General features: G+C 35.2%; 1 protein-coding gene across 4 annotated transcripts; it reads right to left on the bottom strand.

Annotated features, from left to right (window-relative positions):
- Positions 1–580: 580 nt before the first annotated feature.
- Positions 581–10,480, bottom strand: LOC107760414 (uncharacterized). 4 transcript variants are annotated; one of them, XM_075245152.1, is made up of 4 exons: positions 10,231–10,480; positions 9,874–9,956; positions 9,459–9,577; positions 581–849 (listed from the first exon to the last, which is right to left on the bottom strand). In XM_075245152.1, exons 1-4 carry the CDS (start codon positions 10,400–10,402, stop codon positions 744–746), a joined length of 480 nt encoding a protein of 159 aa, XP_075101253.1. In that variant the 5' UTR covers positions 10,403–10,480; the 3' UTR covers positions 581–743. The 4 variants fall into 4 exon arrangements, with proteins under 4 accessions (XP_075101253.1, XP_075101252.1, XP_075101254.1 ...); XM_075245151.1 differs by having other exon boundaries at positions 10,222–10,476; XM_075245153.1 differs by lacking the exon at positions 581–849 and adding an exon at positions 6,072–6,415 and having other exon boundaries at positions 10,222–10,477.
- Positions 10,481–24,177: the final 13,697 nt, after the last annotated feature.

The raw sequence follows: 24,177 nt of genomic DNA, 5'->3' as shown, positions 1-24,177 counted from the left end.
ATTGTATGTGGTACAAGTTTTTGCCTCTTACAACTCGAACGAAAACCGGGGAACCGAAGAGATGGAAAAACTAACAGACCGGTAGCGGTTGTCGAGAAAATGGAATGCAGCATATGCCTATGCATATAATGGTAACTTTCCGGTAAAAGTCTTTCTAAATTACTTCGTCGTGGGGGAGAGTGATCGCTTTTAAAATTCAGACAAACTCTAGTGAATTGCCGGAGATAAAAGCATCACACATCAAGTACATTAACTAAATTGATAATACTTTCGTTTATGAGATATTTAGTAGTAAACGATATGGCGCCTGGAGGTGTCAGTGGTTAGTGAAGCAACTTTCCCTCTATTCTTTAATATGCATAGCAGTTCTTCCACAGAGAGTCCAAAATGTTGTTAATATGGTCTGCAATCCGCTAACGAAAATTAAACCCTACGGACACGAATACGGAAAGAACTTGTGTACCAAATATACTGGTGTATGACAGCCTGAGAGTGGAGTTAATGTGTTGTACACCTCACTTCATTGTATTTTACGTCAAAAGACACTATCTATAATCATCAACAATCTAAAGGACAATAGGAACAAAAAAATGATTCTTTAAAAGCTTTTATGACATGAACTATCTACATATTCTACAACAGCCAGATCATATTCTACAACAGAGAGAAGGGGGAGAAAACGTTTCCTTTACTTTTACCTTATTGCACTATGCGCATCCTATACTTACAGCAACTTCTTATACTTAAACTTGAACAACTTCTTGAACCAAATTCTTAGTTGGCTTCACAATAAGCAAAGGGCATTTCGCATGGTGGGCACAGTAGTCGCTTACGCTTCCCAGAAACGCCCTGCAACATAGAAAAAATTTCTTTATCATGAGCTCTCGAAATGGATAGTTGGTTGTAAGAGAGTGAAATTTGTCAAAAGTTTTATTTTTCTTATTCTTTAACCAGAGGAAGTTTGCTTCTTGAATGTAATAACGACCCAAGTCGTTTTATGTAATATTTGTGTATTATGACCCTGTTCCCCTATTTTATGCTTGCCGTATGTTTTTTTTGATGTTTGATGACTTGCGGGGATGATTTGTTTAGTTTAGGGAAGGCTCATAGGTGAATTGGAACACTTTCTCTCATTTTGGAAGCTTAAGTCGTAAGAGTTGACCTAGGTTTGACTTTTGAGCAGACGACCTCATATTGGTGATTTGATGGTTTCAATAGGTTCATATAGTGATTTTAGATTTGGACATATGTTTGGATTCGAATTTGGAGGTTCCTAGAAGGTTTTGGCTCTATTTGCCGAAAGTTGACAATTTGAAGGATTGAAAGTTCATATGTTTGACCGGAAATTGACTTTGGTGTCATCAAATTTCGCCTATTGTTTCGGGACCTTGGATTGGTTCATTTAGTCGATTGGAACATGTGTGCAAAGTTCTATTGAAATCCGAAATGTTTAGGCATGGTTCGGATGAATTTGGCGAAGTTGGAATGTTTGAAAGTTAAAAGATGAATTTTTATCTTCGATTCTTGGATTTTTTGTTATTTGTAGTGTTTTGAGTTTTTGGATAAGTTTGAATTGGATATGGGGACATGTTGGTATGATTGGACGAGATCGCGAAAGGCCTCGCATGTGTCTCGTGCATAAGTATGCAGGTGCGAAGTCGGACGTGCGATGGATTTGCGCGCACATGCGCTTGGGCTTAATCCAGTGGGTGGCCGCATTTGAGAGGCGATTGCGCTGATGTGGTGTCGCAAAAGCAGAGTTGGTCGCGCACCTGCGATGGGGGAACTGGCTAGTGGAATGTGCACCTACAATGCCGTGGAAGCAGATGGTGAGTCGCGGGTGCGAGGGTAGGCTGACAGGAAACAGAGCCACAAATGCGACCTTACAGATGCAAGATTGCCTGTCACACTACATATTTTGGGAATTCGCTCATTTTTCATTATTTTGAGTTTTGGAGCACAGAAAGAGGCGATTTGAAGGAGATTTTTACTACTACTTTGAGGTTAATTTGTTTATATATCTTGATTCTCATAGATTTATAAACTTAAAACATGAAATTTTAAAAAGAAATTTGAAATTTTGTCTGCTCTTTAAAAGAATGTACTTTAGGGATATGAGGGTCAATTTGGAGTCAATTTTGGAATCTAATCATATATTTGGACTCGTGGGCGCAAGTTGAATTTTATTTGAGTTTTGGAGGATTTGATAAAGGATTGAAGCTTTGTTGTTTGGAAATGATTTCTACTGCATTATTTGACATTATTGAGTTACATTTGACTAGACTTGAGTCGTTTAGAGTTAAATTTGGACGGAAGGCGGCTGTTGATTGTGTAAAGCTCACCGGACGAAGATAAGTCTCTTGCCTATCCTTATATGGGGGAATTCTCCCCATAGGTGATCTATTTGCTACTTTAATGGATTTAGGAACTACGTATATGCGAGTTGACGAGCACATATGCCTAGCTAGGTTATGATCGTATCAAGTAGAGTTTGAATGCCTTGTTTGGATTGTGTAAATTACTTATCCATATTTTATTGAATCTATGACTATGTGATAACTCATAATTTTGACTTAAAAACATGCTTAAGGTTATAACTTATTGAATTTCGTGTAGAGAATTATTTTGCTATATTGAGCTTTATTATTAATATGTAGCTATACACTTGCCTTAATTGCTTCATGATTTGGTGGTTATATGACTTAATTTGCTCATGTTAAATAATAAAATTAAGACTTATGCTCGTTGAACTAGCTCATTGAGCCGTCGTGATAAATTGAATCACGTGATTAGCCATAGCCATATGAACTTTTAGCTGCATCCTTATTGTTATGTCCGATGCTCTTTTATTATCTTATTTCACACAAATATGCATGAGTTGGAGAGTTGATTATTGTAAAAAGTTAAAAAATTTGGCACTATGGACTATGAATGGATATTGATTTTGACTATTGATCATTGATTGTAAAATTGATCAACGCTTGGATATGGATCTGTTCCCTGGAAGTCCGGAGATTACTCATGTTACTTTGAGCTCTGTGAGCGTAGGCACCCGAATTTTTGGTGCTTGGTTTTAGACACGTGGCATGTATGAGGCACATGAATTTTGTGTTGTGACGTGTTGAGAAGGGATCTTGAGCATGATATGACTGATGTCGTAACTTTTATATAGCTATTGGTTGACGTACATCATGTTTCTGCGCGAGAATTGAAGTATTTTATATCTGTTTCGATCTCTTTATCTCCAAAGTATGTCTAATTCTACATATATGGTATTCCTAGTTTTTGTGCCTATTTGGTGATATCATGCTTTATTCCGTATCTTATTTATGTTTTCGCCTGATTATTATACTTTTAGTAAGTGTCTATGTCGACTGCTCAACTAATTCTTCGAGATTAGACTTGATACTTACTGAGTACTTTAATTTTGTGCTCCTACTATACTTCTGCACATTTTATGCAGGATCTGAGGCACGTATTAGAGGTACCCACTTGGCTGATAGGAGTTTAGTGTGGAGACTTCGCGGTGAGCTATTTTACTTGATCCGTTTGGTGTCCTCTTCCCCATATTTTCTCTCCTTATCTATGTACTCAGACAAATCTTGTTATTCGATTGACACCGTTTACTCTTATTAGATGTTCGTCGTGATGTGACACCAAACTTCGGGTGTTGTTAGACAGATATGACCTTGTCTCGACTTTTGTATTTATGATATTGAGCTTTGAGGCATACTCCGAATTGTTATTTATATCATGAATCTATTTAAGACTTAATAATTTGTTTATGTTATTATTGTTGTATATTAGCTTGCCTAGCAAGCAAGTAGGCACCATCACGACCTTTGGTTGGATTTTGGGTTGTGACATTGAATTTGGGATATCCAGCCAAAATCACTCAAGTATTTGTGTACTCTATGAAAAGGGTCGCAGTACCAATCGTGATCGAGAAAACAATTCTTATCATAATGGTAAGTACCAAAGGATACCTTTAACACCAGCAGTGAAGAAGGGCGAAAGCATAAAACGATGCAAACAAAAATTAAAAAATAGTATATAATATCGATATGAAGGAAAAGGACACTGATCACATACATTTTTGTACGTCAAAGCATGTGATTGAGGTTTATGAAGAATGTTAAAGAAATAATGGTAAGTACCAAAGGATACCTTTAACATCAGCAGTGAAGAAGGGCGAAAGCATAAAACGATGCAAACAAAAATTAAAAAATAGTATATATTTTCGATATGAAGGAAAAGGACACTGATCACATACATTTTTGTACGTCAAAGCATGTGATTGAGTTTTACGAAGAATGTTAAAGAAGAGAAAATAATGTTGAAACACTATTTCTGAAGATTATATTGACTTTATGCACTTAGTCGTAGTAGATTTCCTTGAACACTCTAAAAAGGAATAGATCATATATATGATGGATCTGTAGCTGGAAACTTAAATATATTGATGTTAATTTCTGTTATTTGTTCTAACTAATATGATCATGACTCCTGTAAATAAAGTACAAGTCATGTTTTATTTTGGTAATGACATTTACTATAATATTCACTTATCTATGTCGTTTCATTTTGAAGAATATATGGATCTTTCTCAAGTTTTGTTTAGTCAAACACGAAGACATTTATTTAATTGACAATGGAACAACACATGTTATATGAAAATGTCAGAAATACTTTTCTTATTTGCTAATAGGACAGACAAACGTCACTATAATTTCTGTAATGCAAATTTTATTGAAGATTCCAAAGAGCCAATATATTTCTGCCTTATAGAACCAAACTTATTATCAGCAGCGGTCCGATGAATTTTGTGGCCTAAAGTCAAACTTTATGATGGACCTTAACTTTTAAATTTTTTATTTATTTATTTAAGTCTATTTTTTTAGTTTTTTTTCGATACAAGGTTATTAATAGTTTTCTTATAATCAAAAACTCCTAATAAGTATTTCTCAATTGACAATATAGCTAATACATTAAGCCTTTCTTGTGACATTGTTGTTCTTAGGTAAGATTTTATCAATTTTAATTTTGAAAACTTCTTTCCGCTGAAGCAACAGTAACATTATTCCACAAGCAATTTAGGCATTTAGAAAAGAATTAAATTTTTTTATTTGATTAAGTGTATCAATTAAACTGTTATCTTCTAATTGTACTATTTTCCTTAATACTTTTAATTCAGGAAATAAATTCAAACCATCAATATCGAATTGATTATTGTGTTTTAAGGAACATTCAAGAATAATGCAATATTTTTTCAAATTTCCAACAACTAATGATCTTAGTTTTACTGCCAAATAGAAAACCAAAAATATTTTCATATGCTTGGAATTGTTCAAATCTATTTTGAAGTGAAAAATAACGTTGTCTATTATGCATAAAAGTAATCAACTCTAAAGGACTCTTTGAAAGTTTTTGAAATTTCATTATCAACATTCGCATCAAATTGTTACTTCCCATATATCATACGTTTCTTACGAAATTCGGATTTGATATTCATTTCAAGTGCAATTTTCTTGGTAGAAATCATAGCAGTTCCAAATCCTTCTTCTCTATATTTGTTAAAGAAAGAAATCAAACTTTTTCACTTTACAGAACTCTTTTAAAATTATACATAGTTTATTAGGTGTAACAAAAAATAGACCTCCATAAATATGGGGCATAAAGCGGTTGCTTTACTTGCTTTATGGATGGACCGCCCCTGCTTATTATAGACGGTGCATTATTCTTCTCTGTCTAAAAAAACTTATTAGATATTAAATATAACCGCCAAAATAGTTATCAAGTTTAGAGAATAAATGAAGTAAATGTTGAATATCGCTATATTACTAAGAATACCTTCGGTGAGAAATATGTTTCAGAAAAAGTCAATTTTGTCTTCTGACTTAAATTTTACATAAATTAGCACAATGAGGAATACTTTGTCATAACCTAGATATTAATCAATTTAAATACATTTGTACATTGAAATTAAAATGGACAACCATTAAAGAACTTGAAGATTCTTACAAGTTATTAATTTTATTGTGAGATGCATCTTTTAGACCAGATTAAAACTTCAGTGGAGGCAAAAAAAAAATTAGATAACATATTTTCATCTGTCAAAATCTTGTCGGGTAGAAACACTCGGTAATTATGTTGGTCGGAGGCAGCACCTACCATTTAAAATTACTCAAAGTTTAGGCAAGTCGACACGAGCACCACCATCATATAACATAAGAAAATTCAATGCATCTTCAAGATGATCTCATGTGTGCCATCATCGCAACTCACATATAGTTCGATCAGGAGCCCAATTTTTGAGTTATCCCATTAAGGGTATTCCCCTTGATAACGTTGGAGATTCTCATCTCAAACTTTTGATGATTATTTTCTATTAGTTGGAATAAAAGTTTTGCGGTCCCTGTTCATAGTAAAAAATACCTTATAGAGCCATTTATCAAACACTTTACAACTAATATTAAGGGCACTACTTATAATCATGCTATTTATATGCAGCAACACTTGTTGATTGCATACCAACAAATTATCATAAATGATTCTGACACAATTTATTTTTCGTCATAAACCAAATATTTTTCATCCATGAATTCTTGAATATGCTTTATATGCGCAAGAAATACCATCACAAAACATTAAGACGTGCTCCACATTGATTTTGTTTTTGAAATTTTATTTGCATTGCTTCATGATTTTGTCATTTTTCACTATCGGTGGTGAAAGGTATTCTTCGGCGCTTAATGACCATCTTGATAAGAATTTCTTCCTCGATCACAAATAGTACATACCACCCTTTTTCATGCTTAGATTAACGTAGTATCATCTCATTTACTTTAAGGAATGAAATAGAATCAGTAAATCAACTTTCATGATTTTCATAAATATTTCATTATGTAGTTTCGCCATGAATAATGTGAAATTAGTTTATAATATTTCCTGAATCTCAACTCTCGATATTGCCGTTGCATGCGCATTATCGAGACATGAAAAGTGGAGAATATTTTCTCCAACGTATCATATCAATGACATTTTGTCCATATAATTTCAATTCTGAAATAATTCTGAATATATTAGAATTATAGTCACTAATTGATATAAAATCTTGTTGGCTTAGATGGACCAATCACAACATATTTATGAAAGCATGACTATCTTCCCGGGGTCATATCTTTCTTTCAGGTATTCCACAATATAAGTGGTTCCTTCGGATCACAATAATATATCCTATTTTTAAACCTCCATCAAGGTGGGGACTAGGAATATCATTGCTTTGGCACATTTTTAATTTGATACATGATTTTTATCTTTGATGAGGTCTCCAAAACACATCTCATTAGGATGAATTTCAAAATATAATACCATGACAAATAACTTTTGCCTGAAATATCCAGAGTTACGCATTCAAATTTAGCCAGATTTGTCATGATGCACAAAGAAGAAAATTCATGTCTTAAATTTTTTCGAAGTATTTTGTGCAAGATGACATAGTGTCGTGTTCATAACGTGTTTAAAATAACATTATAAAGCAAGTAAAACAGAGAAAAGTATAAGGAAAGACTGATATATTATTTCACTTTAAACTTATGCACAAAATAAATTAAATTTAACTCCCTGTTTACACCACAACAAAAACTTATTTGTAAGCTACTTCAAACTTATTGCAAGCTACTTCACGAAGCTACTTGCAAGCCATTTGAAACTTCTTGCTTGCAAGAATTTATAAGATACTTCAGTAAGTTACTTACAAAATTCCTTGAAGCTATTTGTAAGCTTTTCCTAGAAGTTGCTAGCTACTTGCTGGTTTGTAAGTCTCTTTAGGAAAATGGAGTACTAAATGGATATCCACAACAGTAGTGAATTCTAAGTCTGTGGATGTTCAATTGATGAACACATTTTTGTGAACTTCAAAAATGTAAAGCAAATTATTCTAAACGTGTTTAGCAACAAAACCTTAGTGATAAAATCGAATTAGTGGCTTTACAGGAAAAGAAAATTATCCATACGAGTGAAAAGAATTTCGGTACAAAATTTATTTATTTATAGACTAAGACACATCATAATATTTCTCGGTGTACTACACGTTGGAAGCATTAGGTCTAAATGCCATCCCATCTAACAAGTAGTAGGAATTTACAAAACCCATATGCAGGTTTGTAGACGTATGAAAAGAGGTAAAAAAAAGACTTCTCAAGTCTGGTGTAAGAATACAGGACACAAGAAGTTCGAGGGTCAAATTAAAAATAACAAAAGTTGGGGGTAATTTTGAATATCTCCCGTGATGTTTGAAATATCTCCCATGATGTTTGAAACATCTCAAAGTTGTTTGAAATATCTCCCGTGATGTTTTCAAACATCTCCCGGAATGTTTGAAACATCCCTGGGATGTTTGAGACATCTCTCAGGATAGTTGAAACATCCATCGGGATAGTTTCAAACGTCCGGGAGATGTTTCAAACGTAACGGGAGATGTTTCAAATATCCATCGGCGTGGAGGAGAAATAAGACGTTTTTGTAAATAAGAAAACTTTGGGGTTTTAAAGTGTCCCTTCTATCCCATTCTTAACACTCTTGTCTTAAAAATTTATATAAGTTTTGAAGGGTCCTAAAAATTTTAATCCCCGAAAAACACTAAGCTATAAAATACAAAATATTTAACAACCCATTTAATCTTATTTAAAATAAAAGGCCTTATTCATTATAAACATTCGGGCTGGGTAAAAATTGACAACTTTTTGGCAGCCTCTACCTATCTCTTTTTCTCTTTTCACGTCTCTGTATGAGAGTGTCTTCATATATATACTTTTTCGGCTTCTCTTTAGCTTTTATCTCTTTGTATTCTACTTTTCTCTCTTCTCCTTTTGTTCTCTCCATTTGGATTCTATTTTTTGTGGGGTTCTTATTCTGTTAACTTTTTAAGGAAAATTTTCTCTTTCTTTTCTTTGGAGTGGTTGCTTTGGTACTTATCTACTACTGTCTTTGGACAATTGAAATGATACTTTCCTTCTATTTTGCTGGGTTTGACACAAACTCTGCTTCTCTTCTTCTGGAAAAAGCAGTGGTGGTAGGGTAAAGAGAAGGATTAATGGTGATGGAGGATAAAAGGTGGGTGTTTCCATGGGATTAATTAGAGTTTTTAGAATTGTTGTTGAGCTGAAGGTTTGCGTAAAAGAAATAGCTGCTGGCTTTCGAATCTACATTGAGTTGACATTGAAATTAATGATGTGATTAAAAGTTACTAACTGCTAAAATCCAATTGAAGTTTGAAAGTTCCGGACCGGGAACTCAATTGCTAAGATTCTGTTGTTCGGCTGAAAACGCGAGTATTTTGAGTTAATAAATACTTACGGCCAGGTAGCATTAATAAATATAAACCAACTAGCTAATTCTGTTTTGTTTTTCAACAAAAAAGCATTATCGGAAAATATATTAGGAAAGTTTGAAATCACCTTTTTATTTGGCCCAGTCCACGGCTACCAACTGCAAGAAGATCGATGTTCATTTTTTCTGTCGCTTCACACAGTATGTTCTTTGGATCACCTTCAAGAATTAGAGTTTCTGCTTTGATCTAAACATGAAACATAAATTTACTAAACAAAATGAGTCAAAATTGAGAAAAAGGAACAAAAGGGAACATTCCCTTAAATTGTGCATGCATGTCGACTTGTGGTAGCATAATATGTAGAGCACAATGTATCATCGAAATTGACGAACACTTTTCGCCTGAAATGTCAAATATATATATATACACACACTCTTTTTCACCCGTGTTTGTCAAATTTTATTGAATAAAACTTTTTCTAAATGAAAAAATGCCATAATAACTTATGAAAGTTTAAAGGATAGATTAGAGAAATAACCAACCATTTTGTCTTTGCACATTTCAGAGGCACGCGCCAGTATTCGTGCCGCCTCTTGCGCTTGCGCCCGAGTTGCTGATTCTATCACTATTGCCCAAACACAAAAATACATCAACAAGTTAGGAAGCCTAAAATCGTCGTTTTATTCATGGCATGAAGCAACTTGCAGTATGGCTCCAGCTTATCAAATACGTTCGGAAAAAAAACTATTTCACTTGAATTCATTTATTTTTCTTCAATCGACAAGCCTATGGTCGAAAATCAAAATATTATTTGTTAACGAGTCTGTCTCTTTGTTATTTTCTCGAAATGAAAATAGCCAACCGTTAGTTTGGAGAAAGGGAGTACAGACCATGAGTACCAGGATAGGCGTATTGAGGGAATGGCTCCATCACATGTACAAGACTGAGCTTTATACAAGGCTCCTTCACCTCCTCCGTTGTATGATATGGCTGCCTGAGGAGATAATCAAGGATCCATTTTAGAGCGTTGAAGCTCTCTTCACTATTGTCAATCGCCACTAGCACTCTCATCTTCTTCTTTTCTTATTTCTTAATTTTGGTTTGAGTGCATCAGTTTCTTTGGATATACAAGCCCGTTTGGACATAAGAATTTTTTATTCTTTTCCGATCTTTTTTTCTTTAAATTAGTTTGTCCATACAACTTTCAATTTTTATGAATTTTAAAATTGTTTGAAACTTTAAAATATTTTTAAAAATTATTTTTAAATTTTTTTACTTAGATCATTCGTAAAACTTCAAAAACAATTATATTTATATTTAAATACAATTTTATTTTTTAAATATTATTTTTATTTAATTTTTTTAATTTTTTTAGAATTTTATAATTCTTATGTCCAAACGCCCATATAGATTGACAACCTCTTGACGTTTCTGGTAAGCTATTTTGGAATTTACCTTTGGATTTTGCACTAGAGTGTTCTACGACTTCAAGGCAACGACTCCTGTTCACTCAGTTCGTTCCGAAAATATTACGCCGCCTTCCCTTCCGTTTATATGATTCAGGACCGATACTATTGTTGATAGTAAAGACGAAAATAAATTTTTATTTTATATCAGGTAACGTGATATATTTTTAAGCTTATAAATTTCATATTTTTTTAGAGGCTTGCATGTAGATATTTGATGGTAATTTAATATTCTTTTTATTTTAATTTATACGAATTTATTTCTTTTTTGGTCCGTACAAAAAGAATGATTCTTTTCTTTATTTGAAAATAATTTAATGATTCTTTTCCTTATTTGAAAATAATTTACCTTAATGCAATTATTTATAGCCACACAAAATATATGCACCTCATTTTATACCACAAATTCAAAAGTCTTCTCTCTTTTTATAAACTCTTTGACCAGTCAGAAACGGATGGAATAATATTTTTTATATTGCCATATATAAAACTTAATAAATTCAAATTTAATTTATGTATCAAGAGTCTTTTTTATTTATTAAATTATGCACCAATCAGTTACAGATTCGATTTGTAGAATCAGCTATTGATGTTTGTATGAGTGCGAGGTGTTTGCGTGAACACATGAATTAACCTACACTATATTTTTTGGAATGTAATTTTTTTTCGTATTCTACATGAACGCAAGATGATTTGTGGAGCAAGCTGCCCCTTTTGTTATGCATCAATCACTATTGCCACATAAAATAAAAAGGAAAAAATACTACTTTTCTTATAGCAACCTAAATTGTGTAATATTTGCAGACGTATTTTTCTTTCTTTTTTTTTTTTCATAGGACAAAGGGATTTCATTCCAAATGAAACAATGTAATAGTTAAATGTTTGGATTATTTTATGTATTGTTACTGAATTTTCCTCCTAAAAAATAAAAATATAAAATTATTTTTTCATATTAAAGTAATTACATTTTACCTCTATAACCGTTAAACTACAATAATTTTTGCACAAATTAATTTTTTTTAGAATCTATTATTATTATATATATATTTTTAGTGTATAAGCAGGCAGTTGATGGTCAACATGCCTGCTTGGGATATTAAGGGTAATTTAGTCATTGCAGTGAAAATGGAGCAATATAATTGGTCAAAAGGAATTCTATTGTAGTCCCTCACGAGGACAGCACGTCCTGGCCCCACCCAAACTTTCTGACCTCTGCTTTACACATTTGTCAAGGCAATTGCACCCCTTAACATACTAGGAGTACTATTATTTATGGGTCCCACTTGCTCATGCCCATTGTTTGCTACTTAGAGCATCGGCTCATCATTTTACAACCACGACTTTTGAATGGGAGAATTAGTGGGCGTTTGGACATAAGAAATGTAAAATTAAAAAAAAATCAATTTTTTTTTAAGTGAAAACGATATTTGAAAATTAGAATTGTATTTGGACATAAATATATTTTGAGTTGCTTTTGAAGTTTCGTGAGTGATATGAGCGAAAATTTTAAAAAATGATTTTTTGAAATTTTTCAAATTTTCGAAAATTTTTAAAATTCAACTTTAAGTGAAAATTAAAAAATTTATGGTCAAACACTGATTTCGAAAAAAAGTGAAAAAAATTCATTTTTTTTATGTCGAGACGGGCTCTTAATTCCTCGACATTAAATTAGATGATTACATTAAATTAATTTTGTTTGTCATGCTCAGGTGATTCAATGAATAAAATATAAGATATTAATTATAAATAAGTGGTAGTTATGTATTCAAATATATCTATTATAATAACAAATAAATAAAGAGCTCAATAAAAACAAAAACTTTGAATATAAAAAAATAAAATAAAAAATTCCCAATATTCCAATACTAAAGAAAGATAATAATTGTATTAAGAGAAAATAAGGAAATCCCAACGACAGCAATGTTAAACATGTTCTTCTTTAAATATCTCATTTAGCTAATGTTTATAGGATTTATGGTCAAAATTTATGTATCAAGTAGATTTAATTTTTAAAGGTAAAATTGGTCATTTCGAAAGCTAATTTGAATTCAAGTTTAGAATTTTTTCTTGACAATACAATAAATTAAAAATGACAAATTACATAATAAGGAGTATATATTATCACGTAATGCTTAAGTTTTCTAAATGTATTTTAATTTTTTTTGTTGCTGATAAAGGCTTACAACATATATTAAAGCATACAAGTACAAGTAGGGGTAATATCGATCGGTTTAGCTCTACTATGATATTATCGGTTCAACGTACCATTTATCGGTTTATAAATATGTTAAACTGATAATCGACTCGATAACCGAATCTATAAGATATCAGTTATCAAGTGTCAATTTGCCTAATAAAAATTGAAAATTCCAAAAATATTTTATTTTTATTATAGATATTGTGATCATACTATAACCTAAATTTTTATTCTTAAAAAAAGAAAGATTAAATTTCAATTTTAGAAAATAAAACTTTCTTTGCAGGTGAAAATCCAAAAAAAATGATCTCGTTTCTCATAGTCATAAAACGTATTCTCTCTTTTTCATTTAGTTAGACGCTACTTTCTTGCTAATTATTTTTAAAAACATTTTACATCTAAAGGAAATTTAACCTTGTAATATAACTTAAAAATTTAAAAAGACGTAATTTAAAATCTTTTTTAGACCTGGAAGTATATTGGGTATTTGTTTAACCAAAAACACTTCTTTGGTCAAAGCTAGAAAGAAATTCGGGTTACTGATAATCAGGAGATGAAAATAAAATATTTTTGAGAATGATGGTAAAACAGTAAATAGTTTTGTATTTCAGTAAGATCTCAATAGTATTTCGTGTCCTTACAGATGTTGAGTCTTTCCCCTTTTATAGTTGATTCTAGGAGAAGATATAATGCCTTTGTCTTAATGAGACAATTATGAGCAATAAATGATATTTATAAGAAATGTTACACAATCATTTCTATTTAATTCAGATTCTCTAACGTATTTGACATTTAATGTTGTATTTAGACTCTTTTACGTCATCAGATTCGTGTCTTCAACTTCTTCTGATCTTTGATCTTTAAACGACTCGAATAGGTACGAGACTCGTACCTATTTTAGTAACGGTCCACACCTATGTTGCTTTCTTTCCCCCCTATCTGTTGTCGCCCGTGCTTCTTGGCTATTTATTGCTTTTTGACCTTTTGACCAGTCCACGTGTCATGATACGTCATCTTCAATATTCAGACTCAGTTTTTTCTCAATACAGATAGTCCCCCCACTTTCCATTTATTTATCCATTAAATATTTGGGAAGTGGACCTTCATAAAAAAGGATTTTTTTGTTGTAATCAATGCTATAACAGTACTGACGCCCCAGTTGTCTTTTCTATTTAATGCTCTGCACACGTGTCACCTTCCGATTGGTTTTGTAATTCTGCAGCCTTTTTCCAAGGTTTATTCATCCCTTATATTCACGAAGCGATAGTTGCCTTTATTATAGGCTTTCCATCATTACACTTCTTTGCTTGACGGTTGCTATTATATACATATATATCCTTTTTCCCTTTGTCCTTTTCTTCATAAACCCTTAACAGATCCTTTACTACTCCTTTCTCCTTGAGTTCATCCTTTTCTCTACAATGGCATCTCTGAATCCTAACCCTAAAAGAATTCCAATTCTTGATAGCTTCCCCAATGCCCCTGTGAGACATAGAAGAGAAAGAGGGGGCAGACTTCGTAGCCTAGGATCCGTTCGTGGTGGTGCCTCTGGTTCTGTCATGCCTTCTTCTAGCTCCGGTACTATTTCCAGAGGTTCTATCTCTAAGAAATCTTCCTCTAAAGGTAAAGAACTTCCTGAGCCTCTTCAAGAGCCTTTAGTTGAGGAAATAGTACCCAACGACCTATCTTTTGAGAATGATAGGAAATCTCTTCGTGAGCAAGTTGTCAATTTAGAGAAAGCTGACACTTTTCCTTCTTTAATCACTGAACCTTTGGTTTCTATTGTTCGAAAAGATTGCAACTGGAGAAGTGATTTTCGTATAGTAATCCCTAATCCAAATCAAAGAATATCTTCTTTTAGGATTGAATTTTCTTTTGTTTATACTTACCCCTTCACTTTGGGATTTATTCCTGCTATTGACCCAGTCATACTTGATTTCTGTCGTTTTTCCAAAATTTGTTTGGGACAAATTGGTCCCCTTGTATGGAGAACAGTGGCTTGTTTGAGGTATTTATCTGTTAAAGCCGGTGTTGATTTTTCCTTTCCCCATCTTATTCATCTTTACCACCCCAAGTTATTTCGCAATGGAGTTTTTACTCTAACTGCAAGAAGTAAAAGGGTCTTAGTAAGCCCTGAAGATGACAAGGACCGCGGGTGGTACACTCGTTATGTTGCGGTACACACAATTGATTTGGTGGGTGAAACAAATATCCCCTTCTCTAAGAAGTGGAACTTTGCTCGTAAGTTTTTTTTTACTTACCGTTCTTACCTCTTAAGAATTTAAACTTCTTTTCTAATTTCATCCTTTTTTGCTTTTCTATAGCAACCATGGGAGATGTGGAACCCGTTCCTAATTTCCGTGGTTGGGTAGATTTAATCATGAAAGTCGTGCCTATGGAGGCGAGAACGTGGAAATCCATTTCCAATTTACATGGTTGGAAAGTGAAGACTCACGGTATGCATCTCTTTATCATTTTTCGTATGACAAGTTCTTTATCTTTTCTAACTTTTTTTTTAAAATCCTTGTTTTTGTCAGGATTTGCTATTCGAGGAATGACAACCGAAGTGGCTACTGCCCTTTGAGCCTCTTCTGGTACTTCTCTTTTTGTGGAGAGAACACAAGCTAGGCTGTCAAAGAGGAAAGTTGTAGAAGAAGATTCTGAGGACGATGAAGACGAAAACACCTCTTTGATAGCTAGACCAAGAGCCAGGAGACACATAGTTTCCGAGAATGAAGTTGAAGTTACCCCTGTCTGTGCCTCTCTTACTGAACCTGTTCACATTCCCTCTGAAGATGAAACCACTCCGAGGGACACCAACGAATCTATTCATCGTCTCTTCGTTGGTGGTTTTGAAAGTGGAGAACTAGGTCCAGTTTTAGATGAAGTTCCTCTTTCTTTCTCTGTTCCTATTCCTTCTTTTCCTGCTCTTTACTTACTTCTACTCCCTTACCTGCTTCGAGTCCTATGACTCCTGTTATTTTCACTTCTTCTACCACTCTTCCTTCTATAGCTCCCCCTTCCTTTGTTCAATATGCAGAGGAGGGTTCTAGTAGCAGAAGCTTGGCTATGAGGAGCGTTACGCTTGAAGTTCCTGCTAACAACAGCCTTTTAAGGAAGTCTGGTGGAGCAGATGACTGGCTTAGGCCTTTGATTGGAGATATTGAGAAGAAGAAGATGGACAGCCATAGCTGCTTAACTTTGATGAATGACATTGTTCATTCTACTTTGAAGGTATTCTTCCTTTACTTACTAACACGTTTTTTTTTTAAAAAAAAATTCTTATTTCTATGAATTGTCACTGCAGGCTAACCTCATTGGTACAGAATTGATGGGAAGAATTTCCCTTTTGGAAAAGAAAGCCCGTGAGTCTGAAAAGTCTATCCACGAGGCTGAGGAAATAGCCAGGGGAGCACAGCTAGAAGCAGCCAATTGGAAAGAGCAGTTTGAGAATGCTCAGGGAACTATAGAAGAATTGCTAGAGAGTAGAAATCTCCTGGAGCAACAAAAGCGAGGTCTGACTTCTGAGCTAGCAGTTGCCAAGGCTTCTTCAAGCCAATTTGAGAAAGATAAGGAGCGCCTTGAGTGTTCATTTTCAGAACAACTATCAAATTGTAGTGAAGAGATCAGAGAACTTAAGGTACTCTTGGCCAAGAAAGAAGAGTATGCAGGGGAGTTAGTGCAAAGCTTGACTCAAGCTCAAGCTGATTTAAAAATCTCTTCTGATAAGGTACGTACCTTAGAGAGTTCTCATGCCTCCCTTGAAGCATCCTTTGAATCCTCTTTAGCTGAAAATCAAGTGTTAAAGAATGATCTTGCTATGTGGGAAAGGGAGTATGAACTTCTTGAGGAGAATTTTAACATAGAGGTGAGTTGGGCTTTTCTAAACTCTCGTCGTGATGGTTTAATGGAGGTCAGTCAAGAAAACTTTGATTTAAACTCAGAGTTGGCCAAAGTTTTAGAGACCATTGAGAGAACCCAACAACCACTTGACTTTCCTTCTCCGTCAATTGAAGCTCCCGTGGCTGAAGAACCTTTAAATGAAGAAGCCGTTGCTATGGCAGTTGAAGTTGAAAATGTTGCAATTCCAGCTTCAGAGGGTGAAACTTCTATGACTCAGTCTGTGGAAGTTGAAGCTTCCGTGACTCTTGCTTCCCTCGTCGATCCTAACATTTCAAGCTCAGCGGAAACCGTTCCTGTTGCTGCTTCTTCAGAAGTTGCCACCGTGCCTGTGGCTGAAAGTGAAATTAATATTGCAACTTCTGATGTGCTAACCCCTTCAATTGGATGATGGTTTTATCCCTTAGTTTTTAAGGTATTTTTTGGTGAAAGTCCTCAGTTATCATAATGGGGCACTTGTATAAACTTTTATTGACTAAGTTTCTACTTAGTCTTTTTAATTATATTAAGAAGTTTTGTTAGTACTTCAATGTGTTCTATCCTTGCCTTTTCCTTACTTATTTAGGACTTATAGAATAGTTTAGCATTTTTATCCTTTGAAAATGCTTTATGATTCTTCTTATGACATATTAACATGAGGTTTATAAAAGAGGGCCCTTTTATTTTATCGACACTTAATGAAGAGGACGTCTCAACTTCACAATGGTGTTATAATACGATGAAAGAAATAGGAATACACATGTTTTGTATGAAACAACTTTGACAAGATTTATTCATGAACTTTAACAAGTTTTTTTTTTGACTATTACATGTATTAAAATCCATCTATGACTTTCTCATAACTGTTTTTCTTGTAACAGATTTTTACATAATATAAAATAAACAAGGTTTTTCTTCATAACCTGTTTTAGTACATAGTGTCACACCTCCTTTTTCCGCCCCCACGAGGGGCGAAGGAGTTTTTTCAATTAAAGGACAATCGAAACGGGATTTGTTTGTTTATTTCAGAGTCGCCACATGGGAGATTTAGGGTGTCCCAAGTCACCAATTTAATCCCGAATCGAGGAAAAGAATGACTCTGTATTATAGTCTGCGAACCAGAAATCCGGATAAGGAATTCTGTTAACCCGGGAGAAGGTGTTAGGCATTCCCGAGTTCCGTGGTTCTAGCACGGTCGCTCAACTATCATATTCGGCTTAATTATCTGATTTTATACATGTTGAACCTATGTGCGAATTATAACTTTTAACCGCTTTTATCATTTACTGTTATTTTTTATCAAGAATTGCAACATCGTGGAAACACATCTCGAATCACGTCACATTCAATGCACCCGTGGTTGTTGGCATATTTCAACTCTGTTGAGATTGGGATTTGGGTCACATAAATGTGCACCCGAGTTTAAGAAGATAACATTATTAAATACGCGCCTAAAGCGACTAACGTGTCATTATTTTGGGTAGGGCCGTGAAATTTTCTAAACGCCCCGTCCCGGAATCTAAGTACCCGAAACAACTATCCGTTGAGGGACCCGCACTTTGGGTATTCTCGTTTATCAAAGCTCGTCTCATTCGTTATTATTATTTATTATTATTATTATTATTGGGCGAATTTGCAACGTTGTGAAAATACATCTTAAGTCACGTTATAGTCAATGTACCCGTGATTAAAGACGCATTTCGACTCCGCTGAGATTTGGATTTGGGTCACATAAATGTGCACCCGAGTTTAAGAATGTAATTTATTAAATACGCGCCTAAAGCGACTAACGTATCATTATTTTGGGTAGGGCCGTGAAATTTGCTAAACGGCCCGTCCCGGAATCTAAGCAATTTTAAAGCAAATATTTACTGAGGGCCCCGCAATTTTTGCATTTTTATTCAGTGAGGCTCATCTCATTCTTATTATTAAAAGGGCAATCCTAGAAGTGGCTAAGGTTTTCTATTAAATTTGTCTCTAAATATGAAAAAAATAAAGTCCTAATTAGTTCAACATGCTTGAAAAGTCCGGGCCCTTTAATAACTTCTGCAAATTCGATTAGTTCTGAAATGTCGTTACAGAGTAAAACGTACCGGAATCCTGGCATGATTCGAGCCACCGGAAATTGCTAACTCACCACATCACGCGAGCCTACTCTTGCTCGTTACCTTAGCTAACAATCTTAGACTTACAACTATGCTTCTTTTTCCTTAAAGTGTTGCAATACCTTATGAGTAACAATCGAGGGTAAGATTAATGCTAAGATCTAGTTGACCGAGAACTCAAACAATCATGCTACAATCCGAGATTAGTTAACAACCTACTAGCCATTTCCGGGATCAAACCGCAAGTGCTATTTTGCAAATTATCGGAAGTTATATCCAACATTCATTACATGGCCAAGTTCTGATTGAATACGAGCTAAACTACATTACTCCAATGCACGATCTAACGCCTAGCAGTTTTATGCAGTCCCTTACAAATAACTAGAATGATGAAATTATATTTTACAAATTACAGATTCAGCAATGCCTTAAGGAACTAAATAAAACAGTAACAACAGGTTTTAAACAAAACAGATTTGCTTTTTCTGGTTTCCATTTCAACTTCAACTTTCACATGAATTCATGCTTCACATTTTTTCGGCTTTCAACAAACAGGATAAAGTCGTGTACCTGATAGAGGAACAGAAACAGAGTAGAAAAAGAAGTCAGCTGCAGTTGCAATAGCACAATAGCAGATTCAGCAAACAGCAGTAACCAAAAACAGCCCAGCAAATAGATCAAGACCCAACAACAGCTTCAGAAAATACCATGCAACAACACCAAATGACCCAAAAAAAACTTGAGTTCGCAACAGAAGATAGACCCACAGATTTCAAGAAAAATTCCCACATCTCTCAATGCCACAGTAACCGAGGTAGATACTGATTTTTTAACCGTAAAATGAAGCAGATTTTTCCTTCTTAAATATCAAAACCACTGAACTTTAGTGTAGGAAACTCTAGCCTACTCCTTCTATTAAAGTTAAATTTCCAGTTTTTATCCTCTTCTTTTCTCTCTGGTCTCTTAAGATTTTAGCCAAAAGAAAAAACCAGCCCCCTTTTCTCTAAAAATCAGCCTATTAATAGGCCAGAAATGGCAAGCCCCTAGGCTGCCTCGATCCCTTCAGCTTTTCTTGCCCATACCTCTTTGATTCCCATGACTAAGTGTCCTTTATTGATCCCTACTATGTTGTCCCCCATGCTTGTCCTATTTGTTTTAATCAAGAGTCATGGGTGTATTATAATACTCACTTAATTCCCATGTCTTGTTGTTTTGTTCCCCATTGTCATTAAAATAAGCTTAATGAATGACCCCTAAGCAGACCCCATCCTTAACAGCCTGTTAGTATGTTACTAAATCCCCAGAATTACCCCTTAACCCTTGCATATTACTGTACTATCCTAAGCCTTACTTGTCTGAACTTACCAACTAAAGCTTAACACTGATTTCTGATTGATCTCCTAGATTTCTACAGCTATATCCAATACTCAGCCTAAGTTCAACTTAAAATCAGATTACAAAGGGGTGTCAATCAGGTGAAATAAGTTGATCAAATTGGGGAACCAATCCTGATCAACTTAAATCAAACAAACGACAGGGAGCAAAAATGATGAAATAGTGGCAATCAGGTTCCATGGTCAACTATGAAGAACAGGGGATTACTGAATGAACGAGCAATCTAGTTCAAAGACAAAAACTGAACATATTCAACGGGTTCATTGCAAGTTAGCATAGCAGATGCTGAACTGGTGTATACATGGAGAACATCAATGAACTATTATCATGTATCCTCTGATTTTAAACAAATTAATTGACGACACTTATTTAAACGACTACACAAGCTATGATATACAACAGGCAATCAAATAAAACATTAAAACAAACTAAACACTATCTCAGGGTTCACAGATTTGACAGAAAAATCAGAAACAAACCACCAAACATGAAAGACAGATAGAATCCACAAGAGAACAAAAGAAAAGGGAAAATCACCTCAGGGATTTGAAATTAAAACTGCCTCAGGCTCGAACTCGGACTCGACCATTTTTGGGGTCAAATGGACTTTAATCGCAGTGTTCTCAACTTAGAACACCTCGGTTAAAGTCTATTAGACCCTTATCTTTTGTTGATTTGGACAGACCCCCATAAATCTGAGTTCTAGGGTTATTGGGGGTCTGATTTGGGATTCGTTCAGTTCTGGTCAGATTCGAATGGAACCAAGGTCATTTAGGGGGCGAGGAAGGTCAAGAGGTGTTGTGGTGTGAGTTTGGGGTCGGTGGGTGTAGATCTGTTTGTTGCTCGAATCTTCGATTGAAGATTCGAGGAGTTGCAGGGTGATTCGAGGTAAACGGTTGGTGGATTCGTGTTCAGGGTGGTTGGGTGCATCAGGGGTGTTGTTTTGGTGGCCATCGGAGTCCGGGTGGCCAGGTTTATGGTGGGGGAAACCTAAGACGGCTAGGGTTTGAGGGGGGGTTCTAGGGACGAAGGTAAATAGTGTGTGAGGGGGGGGGGGGGGGTCTAGTTTGGGGCGTGGGGTGGTAGGTTAGGTTTATATATGGGGTGGATGGTGTAATCCTGGCCGCTGGATCAATCAAGATCGATGGCCAGGATTAGGGGAGCTTATCCATACGGTGTCGTTTGGTTAAGTGGGGGTTCGGTTTAAGAAGGGAGTGGGTCGGGTCACGAGGGAAGCCAGGGACTGTTGGATCCATGTAGGTGAACGGCTCAGATCAACTTGCCTAAAACAGCGTCGTTTCGACTTAGCAGGGGCTGCATTGGACCGTTTGATTACAACAGATCAACGACTCTGATTTGAGGAGCCAAAACGGCACCGTTTGGTGCATCTGAAGGGTCAGGTGATCGGACTGGGTCAGTGCAGCGGATTGGGCCTGCTTTTCGTTTGAATTTTTGGCCCAAATCTGATACTTTCCCTCTTATAATTAAACAAAATTTTCTAAAAACCAACAATTAAACTACACCAACATTAATTAACACCTAACAATAGTTATCACACGAATTAAAACATTTAATAAAATTACCATGACAACAAAATAAAATAAAATGCCTATTTTTGTGATTTTCGCTTTTACACACCAGATAATGGTTAATTAATTCCCAAATGTACCATTTTTCCTAGATGTATGCAACATGTATATTTTTTTTTGTATTTTCTAACTATAGCAGGGCGAGCATTTACGGACAGAACAATTATCAAAATGTCACATAAATCCTCAAAATTGTACCCAAGGTAACTTGTTTTATTTCTTTTCCGATTTCTTTTGGAGTAGTTTCCGTGAAGCAAAAATCATGTGCTCACACATAGCCAAGACCCTATCTTTATATATTAATAAGGATTTGAGAGGTGACTTCGTTTATGAGTTTGAGAGATGACTCTGTTGTTCTCATGGGAAAAACATTATGATGAATGTCTTGTGTTTGTTGAGCACGATGATGAATGCTGAAGACTTCGTAATTTTTTCTCAACACTTGTCTCTTTGTGGCCGACTTTTGTTCGATATTCGTATCTGTTTATCTACACATATCTGTGTATAATATATAGTCCCCCAAGTGTTTGAGCGTTGAAGTATGAAGCCTCGAGCACTTGTTTATTTCTTTCTATTTGGTCCTTTTCCTGAAACAGAAAAAGATACGGGACTCAGATGTGTGATTATAGATGAAGACTGCCTAACTCGTGTGTATTTCCATCAGATTAATTGTAACCCTGGGCTAGAAATTTTAGAACACTCCATTTTGCCTTGCAGGTCGTGACTCATCATTTGGCACGAGTTAGGGTTTTTGCCTAGCATCTAAAATCGTTAGTAAAACCTTAATAATTCAAAGGAAAATTTTTTAACATGGCGATACCTGACCGTGGGTACTTTCTCAGAAGTAATACCTCTTTAAATGGACGACATTCCAATGTGAGGGTAAAACTTTTCCGTCCATTGTCTCCAACTCGTATGCTCCTTTTCCCGCAATGTCACGAACTTTGTATGGTCCTTCCCACGTTGGACTTAGCTTTCCTGAATTAGCAGCCTTTGCAGATTGGAACACCTTTTTAAGCACGAAGTCCCCAATTTTGAAAAATCTGAGGCGTGCTTTCCTATTGTAATATCGTTCAATTACTTGCTTTTGTGCTGTCATTCTTATCAATGCAGCTTCTCTTCTTCCTTCAAGCAAATCAAGGTTGACCCGCATCTCTTCATCATTAGATTCCTCCGTTGCCCGAACGTACCGTGTGCTTGGTTCACCTATTTCAACTGGAATTAAGGCTTCCGCACCATAAACCATTGAAAATGGTGTTTCTCCAGTGCTTGTTTTTGTCGTTGTACGATAAGCCCATAATACTCCAGGTAATACCTCAGGCCAATTACCTTTTGAATCCTGTAACCTCTTCTTCAAGTTGTTGATAATGACTTTGTTAGTGGATTCCGCTTGTCCATTACCCACTGGATGGTATGGCGTAGACGTTATCCTTTTAATCTGCCAACTTTGAAGAAATTCTGTGATTTGAGCTCCTATGAATTGTGGTCCATTGTCACACACGATCTCCTTTGGTGCTCCAAAACGGCATATTATATTTCGCCATATGAAGTCTTTAACTTCCTTCTCTCGTACCTGTTTAAATGCTCCTGCTTCTACCCATTTAGTGAAATAATCTGTGAGTACAAGTAGAAACTTTACCTGACCTTTTGCTTGTGGAAGTGGACCTACGATATCTATTCCCCATTTCGTAAAGGGTCACGGGGCTATAACAGGGTGTAGTAACTCAGCTGGTCTGTGCATATTATTGCCGTATCTTTGACATTTATCACATTTGGACACGAAACTATTTGCCTCTTCTTCCATCTTAGGCCAATAATATCCTGCTCGAATCAATGTTCTTACCAGCGACCTTCCTCCTGCGTGATTTCCACAATGTCCTTCGTGCACTTCCCTCATCACATATTCTGTTTGAGAGGGTCCGAGACACCGTGCTAGTGGTCCATCCAACATCTTTTGATAAAGATTTCCTTGATAAAAACAATATCGAGCGGCTTTTTTGCGAAGCGCATGAGCCTTCCCTTTGTCAATAGGCACGGTTCCGTGCTGTAGAAAAGCAATAATTTAGTTTCTCCAATCCCATGTTAGATGATTAAAATTTATCTCATTCTTATCAGGTTCGAGAACAGAATGAAATATATGTATGACTAGAGCATTTGCGTCGTTTGCTACGTCAGCTGCAAATGCGAGATTAGCTAAAGCATCTGCCTCCACATT

The sequence above is a fragment of the Nicotiana tabacum genome, chromosome 22 (assembly GCF_000715075.1).
Source record: "Nicotiana tabacum cultivar K326 chromosome 22, ASM71507v2, whole genome shotgun sequence".
Lineage (NCBI taxonomy): Eukaryota > Viridiplantae > Streptophyta > Magnoliopsida > Solanales > Solanaceae > Nicotiana > Nicotiana tabacum.
This window is presented reverse-complemented; position numbering and strand designations above follow the sequence as displayed.

Coding starts and splice junctions, on each gene's coding strand:
- LOC107760414 (XM_075245151.1), bottom strand. CDS start 10,402: ATGAGAGTGCTAGTGGCGATTGACAATAGTGAAGAGAGCTTCAACGCT. Junction 9,957..10,221: donor CGCCTATCCTGGTACTCATG/GTCTGTACTCCC, acceptor TTTGGGCAATAG/TGATAGAATCAGCAACTCGG. Junction 850..9,458: donor GGACTGGGCCAAATAAAAAG/GTGATTTCAAAC, acceptor TCTATGTTGCAG/GGCGTTTCTGGGAAGCGTAA.